The 25,862-nt window shown below is 36.5% G+C and overlaps 3 protein-coding genes across 6 annotated transcripts; 1 reads left to right on the top strand and 2 right to left on the bottom strand.

Annotated features, from left to right (window-relative positions):
* The first annotated feature begins 752 nt into the window (after window positions 1-752).
* On the top strand, window positions 753-10,734 carry ldlrap1b (low density lipoprotein receptor adaptor protein 1b). 3 transcript variants are annotated; one of them, XM_077731845.1, is made up of 10 exons: window positions 753-1,033; window positions 4,232-4,374; window positions 4,577-4,689; window positions 6,157-6,271; window positions 6,532-6,604; window positions 6,936-7,028; window positions 8,065-8,198; window positions 8,889-8,923; window positions 9,447-9,478; window positions 9,764-10,734. In XM_077731845.1, exons 1-10 carry the CDS (start codon window positions 949-951, stop codon window positions 9,808-9,810), a joined length of 870 nt encoding a protein of 289 aa, XP_077587971.1. In that variant the 5' UTR covers window positions 753-948; the 3' UTR covers window positions 9,811-10,734. The 3 variants fall into 3 exon arrangements, with proteins under 3 accessions (XP_077587971.1, XP_077587969.1, XP_077587970.1); XM_077731843.1 differs by lacking the exon at window positions 9,447-9,478 and having other exon boundaries at window positions 755-1,033; XM_077731844.1 differs by lacking the exons at window positions 753-1,033; window positions 9,447-9,478 and adding an exon at window positions 1,102-1,361.
* Window positions 10,735-11,640: 906 nt separating this feature from the next.
* On the bottom strand, window positions 11,641-14,218 carry kop (askopos). The gene is made up of 6 exons (XM_077731531.1): window positions 14,026-14,218; window positions 12,738-13,370; window positions 12,531-12,661; window positions 12,139-12,239; window positions 11,811-11,901; window positions 11,641-11,746 (listed from the first exon to the last, which is right to left on the bottom strand). The coding sequence occupies exons 1-6, from the start codon at window positions 14,026-14,028 to the stop codon at window positions 11,641-11,643; spliced, it is 1,065 nt and encodes a 354-aa protein (XP_077587657.1). The 5' UTR covers window positions 14,029-14,218.
* Window positions 14,219-15,040: 822 nt separating this feature from the next.
* On the bottom strand, window positions 15,041-25,444 carry fndc5a (fibronectin type III domain containing 5a). Of its 2 annotated transcripts, none has more exons than XM_077732059.1 (6): window positions 25,349-25,444; window positions 18,417-18,532; window positions 17,855-18,053; window positions 17,531-17,620; window positions 17,073-17,206; window positions 15,041-16,726 (listed from the first exon to the last, which is right to left on the bottom strand). In XM_077732059.1, exons 3-6 carry the CDS (start codon window positions 18,036-18,038, stop codon window positions 16,676-16,678), a joined length of 459 nt encoding a protein of 152 aa, XP_077588185.1. In that variant the 5' UTR covers window positions 18,039-18,053; window positions 18,417-18,532; window positions 25,349-25,444; the 3' UTR covers window positions 15,041-16,675. The 2 variants fall into 2 exon arrangements, with proteins under 2 accessions (XP_077588185.1, XP_077588184.1); XM_077732058.1 differs by lacking the exon at window positions 25,349-25,444 and adding an exon at window positions 24,610-24,745.
* Between the last annotated feature and the right edge of the window lie 418 nt (window positions 25,445-25,862).

Genomic DNA, 25,862 nt, shown 5'->3' with positions numbered 1-25,862 from the left:
CGAGGGACAACTGTAATTATGATTAAGCCACAAACTCCAAAGTGCGTTTACACGGTGCAGCCACAAGACGGCGACAAAGACAAGTCAACACAGACCGACTGTTTGACAAAACACATTTAAATGGACATTTTTGATACACATTTTAAAGCCTATTAAATTTGGTTGGCATTTTTACTTTTTAAAAATTTGCTGGGCTAATTAATAACACTTCTATTTGACTTAAATTGACGATGAGTTACACTAGGGTGTTCCCTTAATGATAAGGTCTTTAATATTGTTGGAACGGAATGTCGCTTTTAGGGATATTGTGTAACTGTTCGTCACTGTCACTAGTATAAGAATGGATTGGGAGATGTTATGCAAGACTAGGCGTCCCTGTGGCGTGTCTCTTTTCTCGCAAAGCTTGTCAGCCTCTAAAATCCTGTTTTACTTGATTTTTTTTCTCCACCTAAAGCTCTGCAGGGATCATTTCTTGACTGACCATAGTGGGTAGAAACCGAGGAAAACTCATCAATCTACAATCTTATTATAAAATTGAATTGAATTAAAAAGACATACATATGAACTACGCATTTGCATTCTAAAATAAATAATTGAGCGTTTTCCACACAGCTCTTAATTGGATTTCAAGGGAAACCCGAGCACCGCCCTCCCGGGATGCCCGAGCACATTCCTCAAAGTCCAAGCACCGCCCGTCCGGGATAGACGAAACTACAGTCGAAACTCCCCACTCACGTTTTTCCTCCAAACAGCGTCACGCACACGATCAGGTCAATTTACATTTGTAACACCGCCCAGGGGGCCGAGCGTGTTGATCCACTGTCAATCCAACAACCGAACGGAAAGGACGAAAAACAGATGAGAAAAGTTCAGGGGGAACCCTGTTTTAAAATAGGCGGGTGTTTCCGTACATTTTAACGGGGGTTTGCCCCACTTTTCCACCGCGCAATGGACGCGTTAAAATCCGCCGGAAGGGCGATAATACGAAGCCCCAGCATCGCCAAACAATCCTGGTCAGGCGGCAGACACAAAAGTGAGTATACATTCATTTCCTACTACGCAGCCGTCCGTTGATTAACAAGCGGCAGCTGGTGCTTGTTTGTTAGGCAACACGTCAAGCTAGCAACCGACAACCATCCACTGACCGGTGCGTGCCTAAATGTTACCATTCCCCAGGTATACACTTGTTAGGGCAACTTAAAAGTAAACGTGGCAGATATTTGACAGCCCGGAACTAAATGAACACACGCTTGAAACTTCTTCAGCCATTTCAAGTGAAAAATGTGAATTTAACGCTATGAACTTGAGTCCAAATGCGCCCTGGATTTCTAATCATGGACACCCGTGGGATCAGCAAACCAGTAAGATGATACTGCTAATATCTTATTCGTCAAGTATCGTTTTCGTATTTCTCCAAACATGTTTTTTTCCCGTGTAAAAATCGGCGTTTATATCCGCCACGTTGCGTCCGAGATTTATAACATGGAGGTAACAGACTGGGGAATTAGTGCTCGTATTTATGGCAATTTTAGCCACTGCTGTTGCTAGGCGATGCACGTTTCTATGTTAAAAAATGACCCTAACTTAGTATTCTTTAGCTTAGTGGTTTGCTATTTACGGAATATAATCGTCATGGAAGCCGTTTATCATATTTTTAGTGTATGCAGGCATTCTCATGGTTATGGTTGCACAAAGACAACCCATTTTTTTGTATTTGTTCACGACAAGAGGAATGACCCCGTCGTGACCCCACTAAAAACCACACACGTGATGGGGGCATTGAACGAGGTGATACACGTGCAATGTATTGTTTTGATGATGGAAGATGATTTGCATGTTTAGCAGGGATGAAGTGACAACGGGGGTCTGACACCGTGCTGGTTTGTCAATGCTTTGGCAGCCCCAGAAGACCTGGAAGATCCTCAAAGACCCCCATAAAGACCCCCAATCATAATGTTCTGCATAATTAATATAATTGATGGTGACTGCCATTGGCGCTAATAGACTATATGTTTAAACTGGGAGGCTACTAGCCCCTCCCAGTTCAGAGAAATTGTCGTATATAGCCGTCAGTGGTTGTAATAATGGATTTAAATGTATATTTTGTATTTTATCCATGATCTTGTATTGTGAGTGTCTTTTTGTTTTGTTCAAAATGCAGGGGTACGTCTACATTTGAAATTAATTGGTCGCAAAAGTGGTTTTGTGCTTTGAATTTTTCGTAAGTAGAGTATATTTTACATGTAAAAACCTAAATGTGTGTCAATGCTAGCAACTAAACCCTGGAAAAATTATAACTATAATACATTATTATTTTATACAATTTTGAGGTAAAATAAAGAATAAATAATCTTTTAAAGTACATTCAAATCCTTATTAATCTAATCCGATGTGAACATGTAGCAATATGGTAGTAATATGCAATATGCTCCTGTGCAATAATCCATGTTATTATTATTTAATTCTCTCCATGCGAGTGTTAAATTAATAATCTATTTTTCAGTTTCTAACATAGTGTTCATAAATTTTGCAAAATTATTAAGTAAGGCCCTGGTGTGGGTTTGGGTGTGGGCCTTCCCTTATCAGTGAATAAAATTCCCTTCTCTGTCATCCATCTTCACTGGGATTCTAACTCCTACTAACCGTTATATCTTTTAAACTATTCCTTCCATTTCATAATTTGACCCTTGCACACAGTCACATAGCTTTGTGGTCGACTGTGTGGAAATGTTTGTCGTTTCCTGCTTATTTTTCTCTCACTGCTCAGATGGATTTAGGCAGTTTGGCGAGTTGATCCGACCTCAATCTAATCTAATCCCCCTCAAATGAAAAAAAAAGGGATTTTTTTTACAAGTTTTAGAGTCGAGTTGAATAGGGCCATTGCTCACTAGAGATGTGTGTGAAGGGAAATGCTGTTTTTAAAAAAAAAATAATAGCCTTGTCATGATAAATCCTGTTCTCAGACTCAGGCTTATAAATGTTGAAACTGAAATTACACGATAGGAATTGTTCTAATTTAGGAGATATCTGAAGGATTAAAAATAATTTGGGAACAATTTAATGCTAGTAGTTAGATCACATTTTACATTAGAAACTGTCATTTGGCATTTGGCACTTTACGAAAATCTTACTGTAACAAAAAATAGTTCAACATTTTAACCCAAAAAAGTGTTCAGGATTAATATATAACTTGAAACTGTCTCTGACCCAGACATGAGTAAATGCTTATCATAGCATATCTTCCTTGGTGTAATCATTAATGGACACACTAATATAGGAATTGGCATTGAACCAAAAGATACACTGACAAAAAAATCATTTTAAATAATAAAACTGCTTGTTCTGATTAAATACTTGAACAACAGGCCCTTATTTTACCTATGTTTTGACCTACTAACATAGACATCTTGGCTCACCATCCCACTGAGAAAAAAAAATAGCCTGTCGACCATATGTGTACACATATTGGCCATATGTGGTCTTGAAACCCCAATATGTTGGCCACTGAATTAATAAAAACAAACCACAGGGACTTTTAGCACCAGATAATACATTTATTTGTACTGTAGTCTTTGCGTTTTGAGCTGGAAAAGTTCAGACCCACCCAGCAATTAACTTTGCCGTGTTATTTAGACCAGTCTGAATGTTCAGAACCAAGGAAGTATGCTTTAATGTACATATGTATCTATTGTATTGTATGGAAATTAGGGTCTTTGTTAGTTATGATGGGAATAAAAAAGAACAAAAAAGTATGTTTCTATCAGTTAAAAAAGATAATGAAAACACTGCCTATTTAAACTAAATCAGAAAAACAAGCAGATGCATCTACTCAATTAAACACATGTAAATTATGTGATTAAATAATTTCAATACACGGAGGAAGGAAAAAACTGACTATTTTTCTGTCGTATTTTAATAAATTCATCAAAAGGCAATTTTCTGCATGGACTGTTTCTGTAATTACAGAAGATAATCATATTCGCTGACTAGAATAGACAAATAGCAGTGGGATAGGGTCTTTAATACAACTGATTTTGCACAATCCTTTCAATAAAGCAGTTCAGTGACGCATAGCTAATTAAGAGGACAAGTCATTTAAGATTTGTTCATGATTTAGTCAATGCTATCATGTTTATGTCGTATTGGAATTCCCTTCTAACATGTTTTTTTCTTTTCTCACTAAGAGAAATAGAGCTTGACTTTGACATTGGATTGTGTTTGTCTTATGCAGAGCTTCCAGAAAACTGGACAGACACGAGGGAGACTCTCCTGGAGGGGATGGTGTTCCAGCTCAAGTACTTGGGGGTCACCATGGTTGAACAACCCAAAGGAGAAGAGCTGTCCGCGGCTGCCGTCAAGAGAATAGTGGCCACGGTGAGATACACATTTTTCACTAGAAAAGTGTCCCTTTAACTCATTAGCGGCCATTGACAGCACGAGATATCCAATCCACTATGACATCCATTCTTGTCAGTTTCAGGGGCATTTTCAGGTCACTTCATGTTCATTATATTGCCTCGAGTGAATATTTTTCTCACGCTTGTCCTATTGTTTTGTCTCATCTTTTGTCATTCAGGCGAGAGCGGGTGGAAAAAAGCTACAGAAAGTCACACTAACCGTTTCCCCGCGTGGAATCATCCTTTACGACAGTGCCTCCAACCAGATGATAGAGAATATTTCCATTTACAGGTCAGTTCGCCCATGTCTTTACTTGTCTTGTAATGAGTGAGTGAGTGAGTCAACTAGGCGGGGCTCGGTTATTGAATATTTTCAGTCTTTGCTTGACTTCATCCCCAGATGAAAACGCCAATTTTCATCACATGCCTGAACTTATCCGTCACTGGATTGCTGAGTCACAAAACAAAAGTGACGTGCAACCATTCCTACAAGCAACAGTTTCCTTTTTGAGGCTTTTTGTAACTTGATTTTTTTTTGTAAGTAGGGGTATTTCTAAGTAGGGGTATTTGTAAGTAGGGGTATTTGTAAGTAGGGGCATTTTGTAAGTAGGGGCATTTGTAAGTAGGGGCATTTTGTAAGTAGGGGCATTTTGTAAGTAGGGGCATTTTGTAAGTAGGGGCATTTTGTAAGTAGGGGCATTTTGTAAGTAGGGGCATTTTGTAAGTAGGGGCATTTTGTAAGTAGGGGCATTTTGTAAGTAGGGGCATTTTGTAAGTAGGGGCATTTTGTAAGTAGGGGCATTTTGTAAGTAGGGGCAATTTGTAAGTAGGGGCATTTGTTAGTAGAGGCAGGACCATATTTTTATTTCCTCATTTTCGTAATTACATAATGTTGATTCATTTTTTGATTTATACTCTATACTATTTATACTATGAATAAAGCGGGACCAAAAATGGCTGCAGACAATTTTAGACTTGAAATTGGATGCTTGGATCCGCAGTATAAATCTAACCTAGCAGCCTTGGTTGTATATCATCGAAAATCTATCTGGATGTTAATGGCGCAGTTTTATGGCATTTATCTCTATTAAATCTGCTCTCTGCAGTGTTGGGATTTTTCCAAGTTGCTTTTTACTGCCGTCTTCGTTTGAGATGAAATTGATTTGAGTGCTTTTTGACAATCTGGCATCTGATTTTTCATTTGTTTGCAGCTTTTGATGTCAAGATTAACTGTGATTTATATTTAGCTCAATTAATAACCATTAACTTTGCCATTGACAGTTGTAGACCTCAAAACTATTGTCGTAAAAGCTTGCAAGAAATAATCATATTTCACTGCCATGGCGTCCAATCCAGTTTGACTGGGAGAAAGCCATCAAACGGCCATTAGAGATGGACTATCCTAATATTCTCTAGGAAGGTGCATGATCAATAAAATGCATTGATCGGACGACTAGACATCCAATTTCCCAAACCCCCTATTGCAAACATTTGCCACTAAATCTCATATTGCCTCACCGGGTTTTTCTCGTGAGCGCTTATTGATTTTGAATTTGTATACCCCTACATTCACAACTCTTGATTTCCCAAGAGCATAAAAGATATCCAAGATACAAATAGATTTTTGTCATTTCAAATCCGACGGATCAGTTAAAGAAAACCCATTCGTAGATTGCACCAAAAAAATGCATATCTAGGCTAACATTGCGATCTAATTGGTGCTTTCCTCAGTCCTTAAATTGCCTGTGTTTGTTTTCAGAATATCCTATTGTACAGCCGATAAGATGCACGACAAAGTCTTTGCCTACATCGTCCAGAGCCAACACAACGAGACGCTCGAGTGCCATGCCTTCCTCTGCACCAAGAGAAAAGTGGTAAATAATCCACACTATCTATATTTGGAGGTCTTCAAACAAGTCAACCACACCCACTACTTCCTTCCCCTCAAATTTGCCAAAAGGCTACATTACCCTGCAGCTAAATAAACATGTCACAATGACCCATCCTCCTCTTCTAAAGTGTCTATTTTGTTAGCAATGGTCACATGTTCTCTGTCAGAACACTACTTTAATAGCCATGCTGTGGATGGGAAGCCTTTGAGTTATGTAATACTTATCATTTTCTTCTCATGCAGGCGCAAGCAGTAACTCTAACCGTGGCACAGGCTTTCAGAGTGGCGTTTGAATTCTGGCAGTCTTCCAAGGAAGGTATGCATGCTTCCTTCCCCTTCCACTAGTGCCGAGAGCCCAATGATAAATGGGCGGATTTCCTTTGTGTTGTTGTTTTTGTCTTTTAACCAATGAATGTCAATGGCAAATTCTCATAGAGAAGAACTAGGCCGTGACAACTAAGGGGGAGGGGCCTCTGAGTACTTGATAATACAAAGGCTCATAATATAAATTAAGGGTATTAGACTTTAATGTAAACTTGATTTTTTTTAGATATAATATTTAGATTTTTTGGAATAAATTGATTAAATGAACTGGATTAAAATCCATGAATATTCCCTTTACACTACTATGTTGTCACCCCCCGCAGAAAAGGAGAAAAGAGCCAAGGCGGGGCCAGACGGCGAAGGAGTCAACAGCACCAAAACTGGCGGCTCGACGAGTCTCGGCAGCCTGACAGGAGGTCAGTCACCTCACCCGACAACTAAATTCCAACACTTGCACAAGGTTGACTTGCGTTTAGGTCAAAGGTCACTTGAAAATGACATTAAAGCTTCAATGCATGTAATACCTATTGAGTGTTATACAAGCTAAAACGAGTTTTTATACTGATATTTTTCCTGTGACCTCATTGTTGAGAGGGATGCTTCTTCTCTTTCGCATTGTCAAGTGAAAGCTATTGACATCTATTTAAGCTTGACGTCCTTAAAGGCATCGTTGGCTGAAAAAGCCACTGCCAATGGCACAATGGCTGCTTATCCATTCATGTGTATGCACATGTCCTTTCCCTGTCACTCTAAATATATCAAATATTACATGCCTTTTCATCCTTTGTCATAAAGTATGTATTTTGTCATTGACATTACAGGTCTACAATCCATAATGCTTTCAAATGCAGATATTTACTTATTAGACTAGAGATATCTAGATTTTACTTGGATTGTAAGCACCAAATACAGTATAATTCTCATTTTTATGACATATGTCAAGTCTTAGGAAGATTATTTAAATAAATAAACTTAGCTTGAAGCTTTGCCGCCCTATAGTAGTGCATGTGGAGTTTAGTAGTAGCATTAGCTAACTTAGCTTTGCTGGTTTTGCCTGTAAACTGATAGTCAGCCCAGATAAGTGCAGTAGAAATGGTGCTTTCTGTTTAAAAAAAACTTTTAACTGTTTTGAGTTGCCATTAGCTTAAAGCATCTTCAAAATCAGGCTTGACACACTTAATTGACGCACATTAATCACCAGGCGAGTACATCTAATTACAGGTCAATCCAGCCATAGGGTACTGTTAGTTTACTTTATGCTCACATTATGCACAGATGGCAATCTGACTGAGATATATTAGATGCTTTTTAAAGGGGAAATGTAATCTAGCAGCAATAGGATCCATAAATGTGGTTTGTTTATCTTGATGGGATGCAATTCAATATGTTTTGGCATAGAATACTTGCAGCAAATATGTGACATTGTCCTTTTTTGTTGGTTTTATTTTGCAGAAGTGGCTCCAACACAACTTTTAGATTTGGCAGAAGGAGACAATTTAACCTTGGTCCACTCAGGAACAATACAAACAGATTTGAATCCCTTTACGGTGGATAATCATCCCACGGAAAACAACAATACAGTATGGGTGAGACCATAACACTACGTTTATGCTATTTTTTTTATGATAAACACGAGAAGGGAAACTTAAATTGGCGATCAGAGAAGAAAAATACCTATTTATCTTCCACAGCCTTATTTTAAAATGGAAAGAATTCATTTTTCTGGTCCCTGGAGATACTAAAGTGAATAACAGTTTTATTCTGCAGACCCCAAACTTTTTGTCTGTCACTAGGAGGTGCCTTTGATTGAACGGTCGCCACCCTGCCACCTCCCTTTTTACTCGGGAGTGCCTCCCATCTGTTCACATACATGCCTGATTAGTTAGATGCAGAGATGGTTGTCCTTCTGGAAGGTTATTTTTTTTCCCTACAGGTTCTTTGTCAATATGTTGATGATGTTGGATGTTTGGACAACTTATGACCTTCATTAAAGAATTTTCTCCTTTTAGTGCTAACCAGCTTTGATGCAAAACTGCTTATAAATAGGAAAGAAACAGTTTAAAGTGTATATAGCACATAATAACAGTCCATTTTTTTTTAAATGACAGGTTGAAACATTAGTTTGAGCCACCATAAAGACAAAAGACACAAATTACTTATTGCATTGAATTGATAACAGAATTATGAGATGTAATAATGGAGAATATATTTTTTTATCCACTTTTATCAACTATGCTCAGATTAAGAGAAAAACTCATCATAATTCTGTCTTTCAGGAGCTCGAGGATGGTCTGGATGAGGCTTTCTCAAGGTAAGAAGGAGGATTTTAATATTATATTTAAACTGTAGGATTACTAAGTACTCTAAATACCTTGAGCATTTTTAGTGGTACTCGTGTTAATATGACTTGTTTTAGCCTTATAATGTGAATTGAAATGATCTTATAAGTAGACATAAATTGCAGCCAATGAGGTAAGGATACTCTTACTATTACTGAACAATCAATATTTCAAAAACAAGATAAATGTCAGCTACATTCCCTGCCTTTTGGAGAACTTTGGTCAATGCGAGTTTTTTTTTAATTTATATAGTACATATATACTTACTGGAGCCCCTTTGCCACTTCAAGACCATTTTTTTTGTCCAAAAAACAAAACCTGGTCCTCCTTTTATACAAAAAAACAGTGTCTCTGGACAGAAATATGTCCCTGACTTGGATCAAACTTGACTTGCTGCTATTTACCTTAGCAAGCAATTAAAAGCAGGTAAAACTGGACAATTTGGGTGATTTCTTTTGAACTCTTACCTGACCTTTGACACTTGCCCCTTTCCAGCCGCAGTCTGGATAGCTTTGAATCCTGTTCAGGTAACGATCCATAACTATTTTTGTGAAAACCACCTCATTGTCCCCCCCTACTCGTTTGTCCGGATCTCCATAATTAAGACTCCGCCCAGAACCGTAGTCCAACCACCAAAACTCATTTCTCATACTTCATTTTTTCTTGGGCTATTCCACCCAGACACAAAAAAGCCTCATAATTTAACTGGTCTCCAGTCCATCTTCATATCCATTTATCGACATTCAAAAGCCTCTTCAACTCTTTGGACTCCTTTATTTTCAATTTTCTTTTCTTATTGTGTCCCTTCCCAGACTCGCTGAGTCTCGCACTAACCCCCAGGTCTTGGACATTGGGGTAAACCCTCAGGATTTCTCAACTGACGAGTGCCTGTCCCCGGGAAAATGGGACCAGGAAGACACAGACTTCCCAGCACAAAAAAACTCCCCGGGGTTCTAATCAAAAAAAGCCTACGTAGACACCAGCAAGGGGGAAAAAAAAGACCAAGACCACATGGGTGGGATTTTCACCCCCTACTTTCCCCACCCCCCCGAAGTCTCAGACTCCGCATCTCCTCCGTCGGAAGAGGTTGACGCGAAAAGGCTTTGCACTCGAAACGCCAAAGCAATAGGAATCCATTTTTTCCCCCGTAAAAATGCAGTCGGTCCTTGTTTGTTACAGCTCAGTGTATCTCTTTTACGTCTCGTTACCCGTTTACTAGAAGTATTGCGCTTGATTTATTATTATTTTTCCCTCTTTTGTTTATTTTTGTTTATTCATCATGGAGATTGTGGGGTGACAGGACTTATACTCGAGTTTATTACAACAGTTAAGGTTTCACTCGATGATTAAAGTCATCAAAATGCCAATATTTACTCATATTGGGCAAAAAATGGAGTTATTACCCTGTGTGTATTTTGGTTGGGCAATGCAAGCTTTAATAAATAGTATGAATGGGATGTTTAAGTGTGTGTGGAAAAAGTAGAAATAATGACAATCTCCCCTTCACTCACCCCCCCACATGCAAAATATATTTTTGCACTGTGCATGATGTATCCGTGTTTAAAGCACATCTTTCATGTAAAGGGAATTTTACGTCAAAGTTATTTATGTCATCCATACTTTGAACTGTGGAGTCATTTTTTTATTATTGACATGCCTGTAGCATTTATATAGCTGCTTAAATTGATCATATGAAGTTTACCACAGAATTGTTGGATGATCATTGAAGTGTGCATATTTACAATTATATATATATACATATATATATAAAGAGTATTCCATATTTGTTCATTTATTTTGATATATTTTAGGTGGTCATACTTTAGTTTTATTTTGGGTACTTATTTAGAATTAATTTTCAAAGTGCATATGTTAATTTGTTACAGTATTGAAATACCATCTTATTTTGAAAGTTTAATTAGGTTTTATTATTTTCATAAGTGGGCATATAATGGACTGTCTAAAATACAGTATTCTAATATATTTTACATTATATTGTCCATCCAGACCGCAATTAAAGCGACAACCTTTATTACCAATAAAATACCATTTTGGTTTAATATCATAATCAAATCCGAACATTTATTTTGGCAATCCAAAATGGTTAAGAAAATGAGAATGGCCTACCAAAAAATTAGACCTTAAATGTACATCCAACTTAAACGCCATTGTCATTATTACACTAACAGCAAATACAATCAAAGTACTTCAAGCACAATGTAACAATTATGGTTTGAAATTAAGTAAAATTGAACAAAGCTGAATGTATTTCTACCAAAAAATCTATAAACATGCTTGAACACAGCAAACCATAAAAAAACACTGCAAACATTTGGTATTTGAAAACAAACAAACAAAAAAACACAAATGCATTATTTAGAAACTTGGTGCAAACCAGTAAACACATGCAAATGTCTTAAGAGTCATCATAATATTGTTAGAATAAAATGACAATAACGGTTTGAAATTCCGTAAAATTTGCACAAGGATCAAAATGCTTAAGCTAAATATGAATTTCTACCAAAAAATCCATAAGCAAACACTAAAAACACACTGCAAACATTTGGTATTTGAAAACAAACAAAAATACACGTAAATGCATTATTTAGAATCCTAGTGCAAACCAGTAAAAACATGCAAATGTTTTAAGAGCCATCATAATATCGTTACAATAAAAAGCTCATCATCTCTAAAATATTTTCTCCACCTTTTCAAAGCGCTTGTCTGTGGTTTGCTTCTGAAACCATTCGGTTAAAGAAACTTTAGCCCGGTGCATGTTTTCTGCTCTGTACTTCCTGAAAAACAAACATTTTTCTTTAATATCGTCCATGCCAAGAGTTAAACCCAAACGATTCGTACCTGTGTGTGAGGTCAGAAGGATGTTGCCATGGTTTCCCGGAAGAATCGCACCCCACTTTCCTCATCAGATGCCAAACTTCGCTTACAGCATCTTTGCAAAAGACATCAGCACTGTTAGAAAAAAGTACTCAAAGTAACATTGTGGTACTTCTGTCCCATATACGCCATCTACACTGCGTCAGTTTGAAAAATTATCCTGTTTACTAGACCAGGGGTGTCAAATATACAGCCCATGTTCAAAACCAATAGAAAATGTCCCAAAATTTGTTCTCTTTTGACCCGTTACAGACAATATTGCCTTCATTTTTTTCTTTTGTGGCTATATTACCTCCATAGGGATTGGCTCCTTGATGGATATGATTTTGAACCGATTGGATGTACATCTTTTTTTCCAGTTCCCAGTTTTCCTCGGTTTTGAATGCCATGGCCCTAAAAAAAAATGGCAAAGTACTAAGTACTGTTTAATATCTAAGTACTGTTTCATATCTAAGTACTGTTTCATATCTAAGTACTGTTTCATATCTAAGTACTGTCTAATATCCAAGTACTGTTTAATATCCAAGTACTGTTTAATATCCAAGTACTGTTTAATATCCAAGTACTGTTTAATATCTAAGTACTGTTTAATATCTAAGTACATTGGACCCGTCGCCGAACGTTCTGCTTCAATGAAGTGTAAAAAGTACCCCAAAAAACTGAAATTTTCCGGTTGGTACTAACCTGGCAGCAGTGGAGTCTTTCCTGGTACTGGGAATAGATACTGGTAACCGCTTTGTGCCGAGATCTTGATGGGATGCAGCTTGTTGACTGCTGGAAGTGCCTTGATTGACAACCTGAACTGTAGACTCGCCCTTAAAAGAAAATGAACATCAGATAATGCACAATCCAATGCAATTTGATCCATACATCAGTTCCTCCATTTCTTACTGGAACCTTTAAACTGTTGACCAAGTTGTCGTCACAATCGGGAAGATGTTCCGTCTTACTTGGCTCCACTTTATTGTACATTTCATTCCCACTCACACATTCCAAAATGGACTTGGTGGAAGACTGTAAAAGCAAGACATCGGGATTCTGCTCTATTTTTAGATCTGCGCCCAACAATTCTCCAGGGGAACCCAGAAAAGAAATTTTAGACGTCGAATGGATCTTCTTTCTATTGGAACGGGAGTCAACCGGTGTGAAAAATAACGAAAAATAACCGTTATCCTCGTCTTTAACGTCAGGATCAGAACTTTGGGGTTTTTCAAGAGGCCTTTTAGCGAACCCTGAAACACGAGCATGCAAAATAGGCGAGTATTGGGCTCCAGGAGGGGTGCCGTAAGCTAGGAAAGCATCTTCTCTTGGTGTTGACGTCATTGGACGGAATAGTTTCTTTGCCGGAGTCTGATTGACGCTTTGGGGATTGATATTTTCCACTTCCCGCTTGGTGGCGCCATTGTTGACAATTGTAATTTTCAGATTGTTGAAAGAATTTGAGTTGTTTCCAAAGGCAATTGCCGATAAAGGCTGAAGTGCTCTTGTGGAGATGTTGGACTCCATCTTGTTTTCCCACCTTGTCTGTTAAGAGAGGTTTAAGCGAAATAATTACATTTTATTGATCAATTAGGCAAATTAATAGGCACCCGTGACTGTAATTCCTAGAAAAAATGTGTGGAATTGTGAGTTAATCATTCTACATTGAATTAAAATAAAAATTTCAGTGGTAGACATTAAGTTTATTCAAATATTTGGACGTCCATTGCTGTCAATGGCAGCCAATGTGTTCAAATGCTTTATTTAAAGAACAATAATATTTTTAATATAATCATACAATATCACTAAGATGATCAATGCTCCCATATCCATCAACAATATTCTACACAATTTTCTGGCATAATTGCAATATTTTAATTAACTAAAATTACCTGTTTAATATTCAATGACGTTCTTAAATATCCAAAAACAACAACGTCACCCTTTGCTTAGGTCAGATCACATTAGGGGATTTTATCATATTTTTTTTCATGTTTATGACTAAAAGAATACTCTGATCGTCATGATTACTTGAAATGGTGGAGAAAATAATGTTAGTAACACATTTGGTTAAATTTGAAAGTTGAAACTCAAGCATAAAACTTATTTTTTGGGGCAAAAAGTAGTACTTCATAGTGACCACATTAGCCTGGTGCTACCATGTCCAATTTAAGCTAGCACAGATATTTGTTTACTTTACCATGATCAACAGGATCGATGCCAGGGAGCAAAAACTTACAAGACTCGTCGACTCGTCCCCAATTTAATAATTAATAAGAGCACAATTATTCCACCGGAGGGGCTTCGTGGAGCGTGGATGAAGTGAATGGAAGACTAAAAGTAAAAGTGGCAGGTCATTCAGCCAGCCACACCTTGTCAATTGGGGGTGTTCCTCAAACTCACAACTTCAACTCTTAACGCTTTTTGACGCATAAACTTAAAAGAAATAAACGGGCAGTTCAATCAAATTCATAATATCACAAGATCCATGGGAATCGATACATAAATGCATGTTTAAAAACGTCTTTTAATTAACATTTGGATGTGAACTGCCCTCTATTGGCAGACGACTGAAATTGCATGTCCCTTCTAAAGTACTTACTGTACATATATGAAATACATATACTATTCTAAAATGAATTAAAACACATAAATTACATTTTGATCATCAGAAATACACACTTGCTGTTCAAATTTTTAAATACGGCTATAATTACAACATAAAATAAAGTGTAGAAAAGGGGATTATGAAATAAAACTGCAACATAAATAAATAATGACTATATATATATAATATCTTGAAAGATTAATAAAACAATATTACGCATACTCATGCTAAAATTTAATTATTAGACAATAAAGAGACCATTATGGTAAAATACATTATACTTTAATACAAAATAATTGCATAATACTACATATAAGCTTTTTTAATGAATTTTAATTGACACATTTTATAGAAGGATACTACTATACTGCGATTAATACTACTACTACTATTAGGATACATATATAATTATATATATACCTTTTTCCCCCTGTATAAACAGCATGTATGTAAGTATACATAGTATCCTATTAACTGTCAGTTATTTCTGTATATATACAGTGAGCGCTCATATCTGTAGGGGGCGCTACAAAACCATAATATTTTTATCATTACACTATCAAAATTCTTGTGCATTCAGGAGCCCAGACACTTATTGTGGAGAAAATATTTGATACTTTTTTATTTGAAGCAAACACAAGTCAGAATACATTGTTTAGCTCATCATTGAAATTGTGTAACCTTGTGCACAATACTTCATTAAACCATGCTAGCCCTCATTAAGCAAATTTATACCATTAATATAATTGAGTTGGGTTTAATAAAGCAGTTTTATTTTATCAAAAAAAGCTCTTTCAATGATGGGTCTCAATGCTAAAATTATTTCTAGACAGTTTTATGATATTAAGAAATGCTAACTGCTCAAGCCAAATACTAAATTGATACAGTATATAAATTATTGTGTAAAATCAAAACTGTCACACTAGCACAACATAAAACTTCCGTTATTATTATTCGGAATTAAAAGTCACATTTTTCTAACCACTCTAACAAACTTACTGAAATAGAATATAGTGAGTTTCAAATATGAACAAATATACTCCGATACTAATGTGAGAATATATTATTAGTAGGAAAAGAAATCAAAATATGGATTAAGTATTGATATACAATATGGCTGCTTCATACCTGATTGCTGTCTTTTTCAATATTGGCTCATTTTTTTGCAACCTTCTCTTTATTTTATTGATACCATTTTGAATTGAAAATATTCATGACAAGCCCTTAAACCTCGATGAAATATTTTCATGTCAAAAGTTTTTATGATATAACACTTTCTTTTTACCATTTAATAAGTAATATGTCAAAAAACATAGCATGCCTGTAGTCCGATCTTCTCTCATCTCCACTTTCAGTATTTATTGCTCAAGGAATCTTCACTAGTGTCTCTACAAAGGCCACTTCTTTGGAGACCAATCCAAAACGTCTGTTCAAATTCATTATTTAAATCAGGCACACCTGGGTCAAGTCCTTTTTTTTTTACCCAGAATGCCAAGATATCCATCACTCATCAAACTATTTTTTATTAGCTCCTCCCCCTGTCAGGTTCACGTTGGATTTCCTAAAACGAGAAACGCGACTGGTCGCCTGATGAGGTTTAAAAAGTACCTCAAAAAACAGAAACGTTGTTTTGATTTTTAGCCAAGCTAATTCATTAGCCTGTTTTTTTGCTCATTTTAGGGCATATTCGATATTTTCTGTTGGTTTTGGGGCATTTTGAAGGTTTCTCATTCACTCATTGGCTGTAAATGGCGTTTTTTCGGCATCTGTGTGCAAAAAATGAATGCATTTTATTCTGTATGTACAGCGTAAATGAAGAACAAAGCGCCTGTCAGGCAGAACAAGCTCAAACCGGACCCCCTAGCGACACCCCTGATCTAGAAAATGGGATTAAATCCCACCGCCGCCGAGTATTTAGACGCAGTTGAGGACGCCACACAAATCAGGAGGCAATTAAAGACAGAAAAGAAAGTGGGAGAGCGGATGAAAAGGTCCGCTTTTTGTCCCGCGGGTTGCTTTATCGCCGCCAAGTCCTCCGCCAGGACCGCTTGGCCCCGATCCGAGCCTCCCACGCGGCACCTTGCTTGTCAAACATGGCCGATCTGCTCAATTCTCATTGCGGCAGCTCCTCGGTGGTCTTTTTAGGCCGGCCGATTGCTCGGAAGGAGGCTTAAGCACCCTTGGCGAGCGTGTTTTGCCCAAAAAAAAAGGCCGCCAAGTTTCCATTGCGGGGAGAAGTTGGTCACACTTCAATGATGTTGACTGACGGCTGTCTATTGTTGTTCTTGGAGAGCTGGAGGGGAGAGAAGGGGGTGGGGCTTAGTTTGGTGTGGTTAAGATTTTAATTTTAAATAGTTATATTTTACTTGTTGACTGACAATTTAGGCATTAAATTCTTGGGAATATAACATTGAGAAGGAGGATGCCATTGTACTGGATTTAGTCAGTTGTTCACCGCTTGTCTAGGGTCATGGGGTGCCGGAGCTTATCTCAGCTGACTTTACTTTCCATCTTTTTAGTCACTTTTCTACCTACTTAATTATATGACCACTTATTCAAGTTGACTACTTATCTATGTTGACTACTTATTTATGTTGACTACTTTATCTATGTTGACTACTTATCTATGTCGTTTATACCTTACTGCGCAAGAGCCCCCCCGTCGGGTGTTCGGGAGTACTGCATTCTGATGAGTTTTTGGCTTTATCCTTGTTGTTGTTGGGCTCGTTGTCTTTGATGATGTCATACTGCCGGCAGAAAAGCGCTATCACGCCTAGAAAGAGGAAAGGGACATTTGACTGGAGAAGATGTTGATTTACAGTGAGACCTCTACTTATGAATGCTTCTACTTACAAATGCTTCTACTTACAACATTTTCAGGCAAAACACTGTTCCAATATACGAAAACATTTTTCATACAAAATTAGGACACTTCTAAAGGGCATGTGGGACAAATTAGGGAATTTACAAAACAAAATACTGCTTTATTTTTTATGAAAAATCCAAGTTCTGCATTTTGTAAGTAGAGGTATTACTGTATATCACTTAAGATTTTTTTGGTGAATCTCTATAAATGTGTAGTCTATTTTTAACTTACCTGCCCACATTATGAGCACCACCACAATGATGATGAGTTCCCCTGCTCTCAATTGGTTATTTTGGCCCACCTCCTCCATCGTTACTTCGTCTGTGAGAGTAAGAAGGCAATACATATAAAGGCACTTGTCAGGGAATTTCATTTTTGGGCCTCACAATAGTTAAGTTCTTGGAGCTCATAATTTAAAGTTGTTGACTTGTGTTTTTCTCATGCACCCCCCAAATAGATTGCACCCTGTGCGCTGGCCTTCATTGCCCATAGCCAAAACCGGCCCTATATCGACGGTCCAAAAAAAGCACTTTTCCACGGCTTCAGGGTTTTTACCTTTATCCTTAGAAGCCCGAGTCTCTGCCTCCTTTGGCGTTCGGAAGTGTAACGGTTCGCTTTGCGGACTGGTTCCGAACATACTGATGGATTGGACGTGAACAATGTAGTCCGTTCCCTCCTCTAAATCCCATAATGCACAGGAGTGCGTGGTGGTGTTCACTTCCTGGATGAATCGGAGCATACGCACTGCTTTTTTCTGTCGATACATAACACAAGAGAATTTTGGAGTAGATTAACCCACACACACACACACACATAAACAGTTTAAAAATTCTACTACACATTGATTATATATATATATTAAATAAAAAATAATTGCAACATTTGGGAAACACACCTACTTTACCATACTGGGATTGTCTGGCTAAACCATGGGTGTCAAACTCAAGGCCCGAGGGCCAGATCTGGCCCCCGACCTCCTTCAACATGGCCCGCTAGACCTTTTAAAAAACACTTGGAACTGATTTATAATGCAAATTCTATGGCAAATTTCTCAGGAAACAAACATATGTTAAAAGTAGAATGTGTCAGGCAATTTCCTATCTTGCATTTGAATCACCTGCTGCGTGATGGCAAAGCCAATGACCGGCTCTCCCTCGGGGATGTCCCATGTCACCAGAGCAGAGTTAGCCTTCAGCGCATTGATGCTAACGTTGATAGGGGGGGACAGGGTATCTGTTAAAAGACAAGAAAAATACTTGTTTTTTTTCAGCTTTGATTGTTGTCTGCTGTAAACTCCATCACATTTCTGATGGTAAACAACAATAGGGCTGCATTATAATCATCATTTAAAGCATAAGTGCGCCTTATAGTCGTGAAAATTTTCTAATCTTTTTTGCATATATACTTGAATCTGCATTTATATTTCATACACAATTGGGATACTTAAATCATTTTTATATGTAATTCTGATAAAAATGTACAATATGCTTTTATTTTGAAAAAATACAAGCTGAATTTCGTAAGTAGAGGTAACACTGTACTTTACTTTATACTTAACTTACTAGTATTTGTACCGTATGGTGAAGCGATCTAAGTCCCAGATCAAACACATTATTAGGCTCTTTCATTCTGTCTATTTGGTGCTCTCATCTGGAAAGACACACGGCGAGTTAACCTTTGAGTCCTCCCGGGGAGCGCCACTCCAACGGGGACTCCATGGAATATTAAAGGCCAACTCTGTAGATTCACTATCGCCCCCCTGTAGATTTTATATTTATTTCTTTTCTTCTCTCTCTCTCTCATCCAAAAGCAACGCACGACTGCCAGAAATATTGCCGCTGGAAGCCTTAATAATAAAAATGTCAGTTCCAATGTCCCTTTCCAAAGTTTTAATAAAACAAACCCAAGCTAGGTCCATTCAATATTTTACTTTGAGATCTTTTACTTAGCTGGGGATAGGCTCCAGCACCCCCTGTTGTGATTTGTTAGAAAAGTAACAACCCAAATTAGAGTAATCACTTCAGGTGATGGCAAATATGAGCATTTCTGTAGAAGGAAATTGACAATAAATATGTTTAATATATCATCAAGATGGAGTGCTCGCCAAAAAGAGTCGTGAAAATTGAAGCAATAATTTCGGCCCCAAGTTGATGGTTGTGAATATTGTTTTACGCGCCGGCTAATTTCCTCTTGCTAGCTTGTTATTGAGCGTGCGTGTTGTGTAGTAGTCGCTTTGGGCTTTGACACACATCCAGTGCAAAAGGCCGCTTGCCTCATCTATATTTAATGTGCCATGATTGAACCATCAAGGTTTTATGGCTAAGAGATTGCCTTTACGTGTGTCAAAACAGACCTTGGTGCACACATACAATTACACACACAATGTATACAGTGATCCCTCAAATATCGCGGTTAGTGTAAATAAATGTTAGATAAACTAAAAACTGCAAAATAGGATCATTCCCGTTATTTCTATCACAATAGATATGTTTTTGCGCCTATATAGAAATACTAGTACTATTATCAAACTGTGTATATTTGTTAAATATTATAGCTGTAACTATATCAAAAGACTGTAATGTGAGAATATTGAAATATAATGTGTGTATATATATTCAGGAATATTGGAATATAATGTGTATATATATATGCACATTATATATATAAATATATATATATATATATATATATATATATATATATATATATATATATATATATATATATATATATATATATATATATATATATATATATATATATATATATATATATATATATATATATATATATATATATATATATATATATATATATATATATATATATATATATATATGTATATATATATGTATATGTATATATATATATATGTATATGTATATATATGTATATGTATATATATATATATGTATATATATATATATATATATATATATATATATATATATATATATATATATATATATATATATATATATATATATATATATATATATATATATATATATATATATATATATATATATATATATATATATATATATATATATATATATATATATATATATATATATATATATATATATATATATATATATATATATATATATATATATATATATATATATATATATATATATATATATATATATATATATATATATATATATATATATATATATATATATATATATATATATATATATATATATATATATATATATATATATATATATATATATATATATATATATATATATATATATATATATATATATATATATATATATATACATATACATATACATATACATATACATATACATATACATATACATATACATATATATATATATATATATATATATATATATATATATATATATATATATATATATATATATATATATATATATATATATATATATATATATATTTATATATTCATTGTATTTACTGCATAGTGAAAATAGTTCCTCTCTAGTTGATTATATATAACAAAAAAAATTTTTGTACAAGTCTTTACAACTTATTCTAGGTTTCTCCCGCCTGCTGCATATATTGGCATATATATGTATATATCGATTTTATTTTTATTTACTATTATACATTTTTACACTTCTAGCTTACTCTGTACCTTGCAACCATTCACTCATTTGCTGTCATTAACCAATAACCGACATCAAATCAATTTGAACCGAATGATCATAGTTTTGGACAGACGTTCAATGTATCATAAATACCCGATTTTTTTTAATTTTACCCGACTGCAATCCTGTACAAAATAGGTAGACACTCTTCCTTTTTTAACTGGGTCGTTCTCCCTTGAGTTACATACTGACAGGTTTATGAGCAAGGGGGTTGCGTACATGATAGAAGGGAACAAGTGGCCACATTAACGCGGACATCCATCAATATGAATCCAATTAAATCTCCCAAGAGACACAAGTCACATAAAGTGCACTCCCGGAAAATATAGTTTGTATACCACCTCGCAAAGATCATCAAGAGTTTTTCTCTACAAAAATCAGTCCATTTAATTCTATATCTACAGCGTAAATGAGCTACAAAGTCCCTGACAGACAGAACCACCTCATTGGCTAAATCGGACCCCCCCTAGTGGACCTCTAAACGCTAATGTGGAATAGTAAGCAAGTCTATAAAAGCCCTAAGATACAGCAGGCCTGAGTCATTCATTATTTGTGCTGAACTGCATTATTCAAGCTAAGTTTAAATATCGTGACGGACAACTGACTGACAAGTTAGCATCAGATCATAGCATAGCGCTCAAGTGCAAGGTCATAACTCCATTTATGTCCGCCTCAGTGAAGCGGCAACTCAGGGAAAGCTTTTTTTTTTTATGTGAGCGGAATGTCTGGCAAATGTTACAAACGGGCTTTGTGGGAATTTGAAAGGACATTTTCAAAATGGCCTCTTATCTCTTCTCTGCTTTGATTGAGCTCGGCGGGCGGTAATTAACGGCTACGGCGGAGGGAGGGGAGATCTAAGTTATGCTAAGGACGAGATGACGTCAAGGGGTTCGGTTTTAGATCCACGATTTTGACAAAAAAAATGGGAAAAATATTCATTTTTTTACTCCCAACACTAAACTATTCCGACTCTAAAAAGCTTCAATTTGTCTAACTAAATGTTTACTGAGCGCTTACATGTTTAATCCTTTATTAATTTATAGTCATACTTTTCTCTATTTACAAAATATTAAGGTTTCGAAAAGCTTCAATGGGAAAATATACCAAAGAAATTCAAGTTAGGTTCAGTTCTTTGGTTTTTTGTTCATTTTGACTTGTGTTTATGTGCATATTTTGTTAGTTTTATTTATTTTCTTCTTCTTTCATACAAATTTAGTAGATTTGGATCTTTTTCAAGAGGTTTTTTTGGTAGTATAACAAGGACCCTCTGCCTGTCTACTTACAAAAAAAAATCCAAGTTATGAAACCACTTCAGGAACCAATTCATTTCCGAAGTACAAGTGGCACTGGAGGTGGTTACTCGCCATTTTAGGTCAAACTCAGATGACGATATCCGGCTAGCCAATGAAATCTTGAGAAAAACCAAAGAAGACTTTAAAAAATTCTGTTTTTTGGAGACTGGAATCCAAAGATTGAAAAAAAAAACAATATGTGAAGAGGATCCTCAATGGAAGGAGCCCAAAATGGGTAAAAAAATCCAAGAATATAATATAGACCAGGACCAGGATCAGGACCAGGACCAGGACAGAGACCAGAACTACAATACCCTCCTTCACCTGTACAAAGCATGTGGAACAAAAATCTATCCTCAGGCTTTCAAGACTACTTTAATTGAACCCTTTACAAAAAGAAAAACAAAAGCCTGAAGCCATTTTGGCTCTGTTCTTCCACCTTCAAATCGGTTGAATGATTAATTGTTTTTTTTTTGTTTTTTTTTTGGTCCTACTTTTGGGGAAACAGTCCAAGGAAAATTGCCCGTGAGGATTTATAGACTCATTGAGAGTTAGGGAGTCAATTTCCATTTTAAATGGAAACATTAGCTCTCCTTTCCCAGGTTCAACCAGCTGTTTACGAGTCACCATAAACAAAGACGCCATAAAGACGTCAGCACGGTGTAAATATTACAGTCACACTCCCACTCGCTGTAGGCAGACCCCCACTCAGGGTTATTACATCAACCGTTCTTAGACTTTGAAGTGCTTGCTTGTTGTTTCCCCCCCAAAAAAATCACCACCCTCGCTTTTACGCTATTTATGAGCCAGTTAAATCCAAATATTTTGTCATGGACATTTTGTACATCATTGACCTCTGTCTCCTAAACGGACAAAAACCAATAAACATTGCTTAGAAAGAGAGAAAGACATTTTCAATGTCGTAATAACAACAACAAAAACATCAAGTGAAGCGCCTATAGATAAATAAAAATATTTACACCAAATGCACATTTGTGGTTGAGTGCGAGCATTTTTTTTTTGAATTTTGTCTTATTGTTTTCTTTTTTTGTGTGTGTCTTTTGCAGTTAAAAAAGCAGTCAGTGAGTTGACAAAGAACTGTAAAATGGCCCAAAAGCAGCAAGAAGTCATCTTGGAATGCAACAAAACCAGTGGAAAATAAACAGTGCACAAGAAACTGCCTGGAAATTCCACCAAAAAACATTTAGAAAGGATCTAAAATCTACAGCAAGAAATAACCTGTAAGTACCCTAAAATTACGTTAATTTCAGACCACTTTAGATATAATATTCAGATATTTTTTTTATAAATGGATTAAAAGAACTGGATTAAAATCCCTGAATATTCCCATGTTTTATAGATCTAAAACAATGTTTACTTTAGCTTTTTTAAATATATTTTTAGATTTTACAAAATGATTTTTTGAACTAAAAACACAAAAAAATGATTAAAAAAATTACAATTATTGATTTGAAAGGAGGAAAATCAGGACATTTAATATACATCTATACTCTTCATTTTAATTTGATCCTAAAACAGAAAGTCCGCACCCATTTACACTCTCGGGCCGCACAAAATGATGTGGCGGGCCAGATTTGGCCCCCGGGCCGCCACTTTAACACCATGTGATTTAGAGACTTCAATCAGCCTATTTGCAATATGGAAACATGCCAATTCCACACAAGAAGACTTTTTTTGAAAATATAAAATATGCCCAAGTTAATGTGCCTGTCAATACTATAACATTTTAGTACAAATAGTATATATTTTTTTTCTGTCAGGTAACAGGCAGTTAGTAAACATAACTTATTGATAGACAATGCATTTCTTACAGAAAACTGAATTTATTTCTCTGTAGTGGTGGTGACAGCTCTTCCCTACAACTACTATTAATATTCCAACATTTGCACTTTTATTTGCATCATTTCCTGACAAAGTCAAACATTAAAGAATAGTCAATAGAATTGAAACCTAACAAACCAACTCAATCCATCTTTTACTCAATTTTGCATCGCTTTTACAAACAGCGTATCTGGGACACGCCACTGTAAGCTCACACACCCACAAACACACACTATATATCATATATCATATCTATATAAACGTCATTTACGCTTCCTATAAAGCCCATTGAAGCTATAGGCCATCAAAATGCAGTCCACAATTGGTGCAAATTCTCTTTACTCTCAAAAATGTCAATCCAATGCTTTCCCACAGGTTCCAAACACAATAAAACCCGTTTTCCCCATAACATAACCCCCCACCCATCCATCCATCCATCCATCTATCCATCCATCCTTCCCGACAACCGTCAAATACCACACACTCACGGCTACGCTAACCCAATTAACCATCATAAACTTACCCGCCGAGACCCCCCAGACGCCAAAACAGCCGAGAACGAAGAAGAAAAAGCGCTCCATCTTTCTCGAAGCGGACGTACACCGGCTCCCATTTCAGTCCCCCCCACCCCCAGCCAAGGAGACGCTCCAGTCGGCGTAAGAAACCCGCCCCCCTACCCCCGAGCTAACGGACTGGGGGGAAAAGAGCAGCCGGTGGTCCCGCTGGATTCTTCCTCATTCAACACGCTGCAAAAGCTTCTTCTTCTGTGGTGCTCCAAAAGAAGTCTCGACATACACCTGATGATGATGATGATGGTGAGGATGAGGAGGACCACGGCTACTGCAGAGTGAAAACGTGCCGCCGTTCCACTTCCTGCTCGGAATAAACGCTTTATTCCAGCAGTTGAGAACCACTCTTATACTAAAGTTCACCTTCTTCCAATGAAATTCGCATCTTTAAAGCCATTCCAATGATTTTTTGGATTCAAAAACATCCATGTAAGCTATTTTTTCCCACTGACTAGCTCTTTCTTCTCCCTCCTTCTATTGCTCCACAATCTTTCAAAAAAAAAAAAAAAAACATCACTGCCCACTCACATTAAATATGCATGCAAACCCACGCTCCGTTTCCACAGCGCCGCTTTGAAGAGTTTTTAACCCCCTCTTGAAAATATCCTCAGTTTACCACCCCCTCCCTAAAAAAATATACAATTGAAGCCACCTCCATACTTTCCGAAGCCTGGAAAAGTTTTCTTACCGTACCTGAACTTCCATTCCATCCTTTTTTAAGAAGAATATGATCATGTGAAAGGAAGGAGGGGTCTTCTGGATGGTGTGCTGCCCGGCGCTGCGAGAAAAATGTTTTCCACGTGCCGCCCTCCGCCTCAATTCATACCCCCGCCGCTTGTGACGTGCTACTGGCGGACATTATTATCGTCTCGCTCTCCTGTCACACTTTGGGTGAGCGTGGGGGTGCTGTGTACACAACAACAACAATAACAACAACAACAACAACAGCAAGGACAAGTCAATAATAGCATCAACAATGCAAAAGCTAAGCACCTACAATGATCATCTAACCCTGAGTCAGCAGAAATACTAGTCATGAAGCAGTTTAAATAGCGCTTATCCTCACAAGGTTCACAAGGGGTGCTAGAGTCTTTCATAGCTAACTACCCAGCTAATTGCATGACACAAGGAGATGGATAACTAATTATAGATAGGGATGATTTAGTATATAATTAGCCTAGCATGTATGTTCGAAATCAGAGTACCT

Source organism: Stigmatopora nigra, chromosome 13 (assembly GCF_051989575.1).
Source record: "Stigmatopora nigra isolate UIUO_SnigA chromosome 13, RoL_Snig_1.1, whole genome shotgun sequence".
Taxonomy (NCBI): Eukaryota; Metazoa; Chordata; class Actinopteri; order Syngnathiformes; family Syngnathidae; genus Stigmatopora; species Stigmatopora nigra.
The sequence above is the reverse complement of the archived record's forward strand: the minus strand, read 5'-3'. Positions and strand labels throughout refer to the sequence as shown.

Coding starts and splice junctions, on each gene's coding strand:
- ldlrap1b (XM_077731843.1), top strand. CDS start 949: ATGGACGCGTTAAAATCCGCCGGAAGGGCGATAATACGAAGCCCCAGC. Junction 7,029..8,064: donor TCTCGGCAGCCTGACAGGAG/GTCAGTCACCTC, acceptor TTTATTTTGCAG/AAGTGGCTCCAACACAACTT. Junction 8,199..8,888: donor AAAACAACAATACAGTATGG/GTGAGACCATAA, acceptor TCTGTCTTTCAG/GAGCTCGAGGATGGTCTGGA.
- kop (XM_077731531.1), bottom strand. Junction 11,902..12,138: donor AGGAGCCAATCCCTATGGAG/GTAATATAGCCA, acceptor TCTTTTGCAAAG/ATGCTGTAAGCGAAGTTTGG. Junction 11,747..11,810: donor CCTTCTGACCTCACACACAG/GTACGAATCGTT, acceptor TTTGTTTTTCAG/GAAGTACAGAGCAGAAAACA.
- fndc5a (XM_077732058.1), bottom strand. CDS start 24,667: ATGGAGCGCTTTTTCTTCTTCGTTCTCGGCTGTTTTGGCGTCTGGGGG. Junction 18,533..24,609: donor CGTCTGGGGGGTCTCGGCGG/GTAAGTTTATGA, acceptor GTCTTTTAACAG/ATACCCTGTCCCCCCCTATC. Junction 17,207..17,530: donor GGTGCTCATAATGTGGGCAG/GTAAGTTAAAAA, acceptor TCCTCTTTCTAG/GCGTGATAGCGCTTTTCTGC.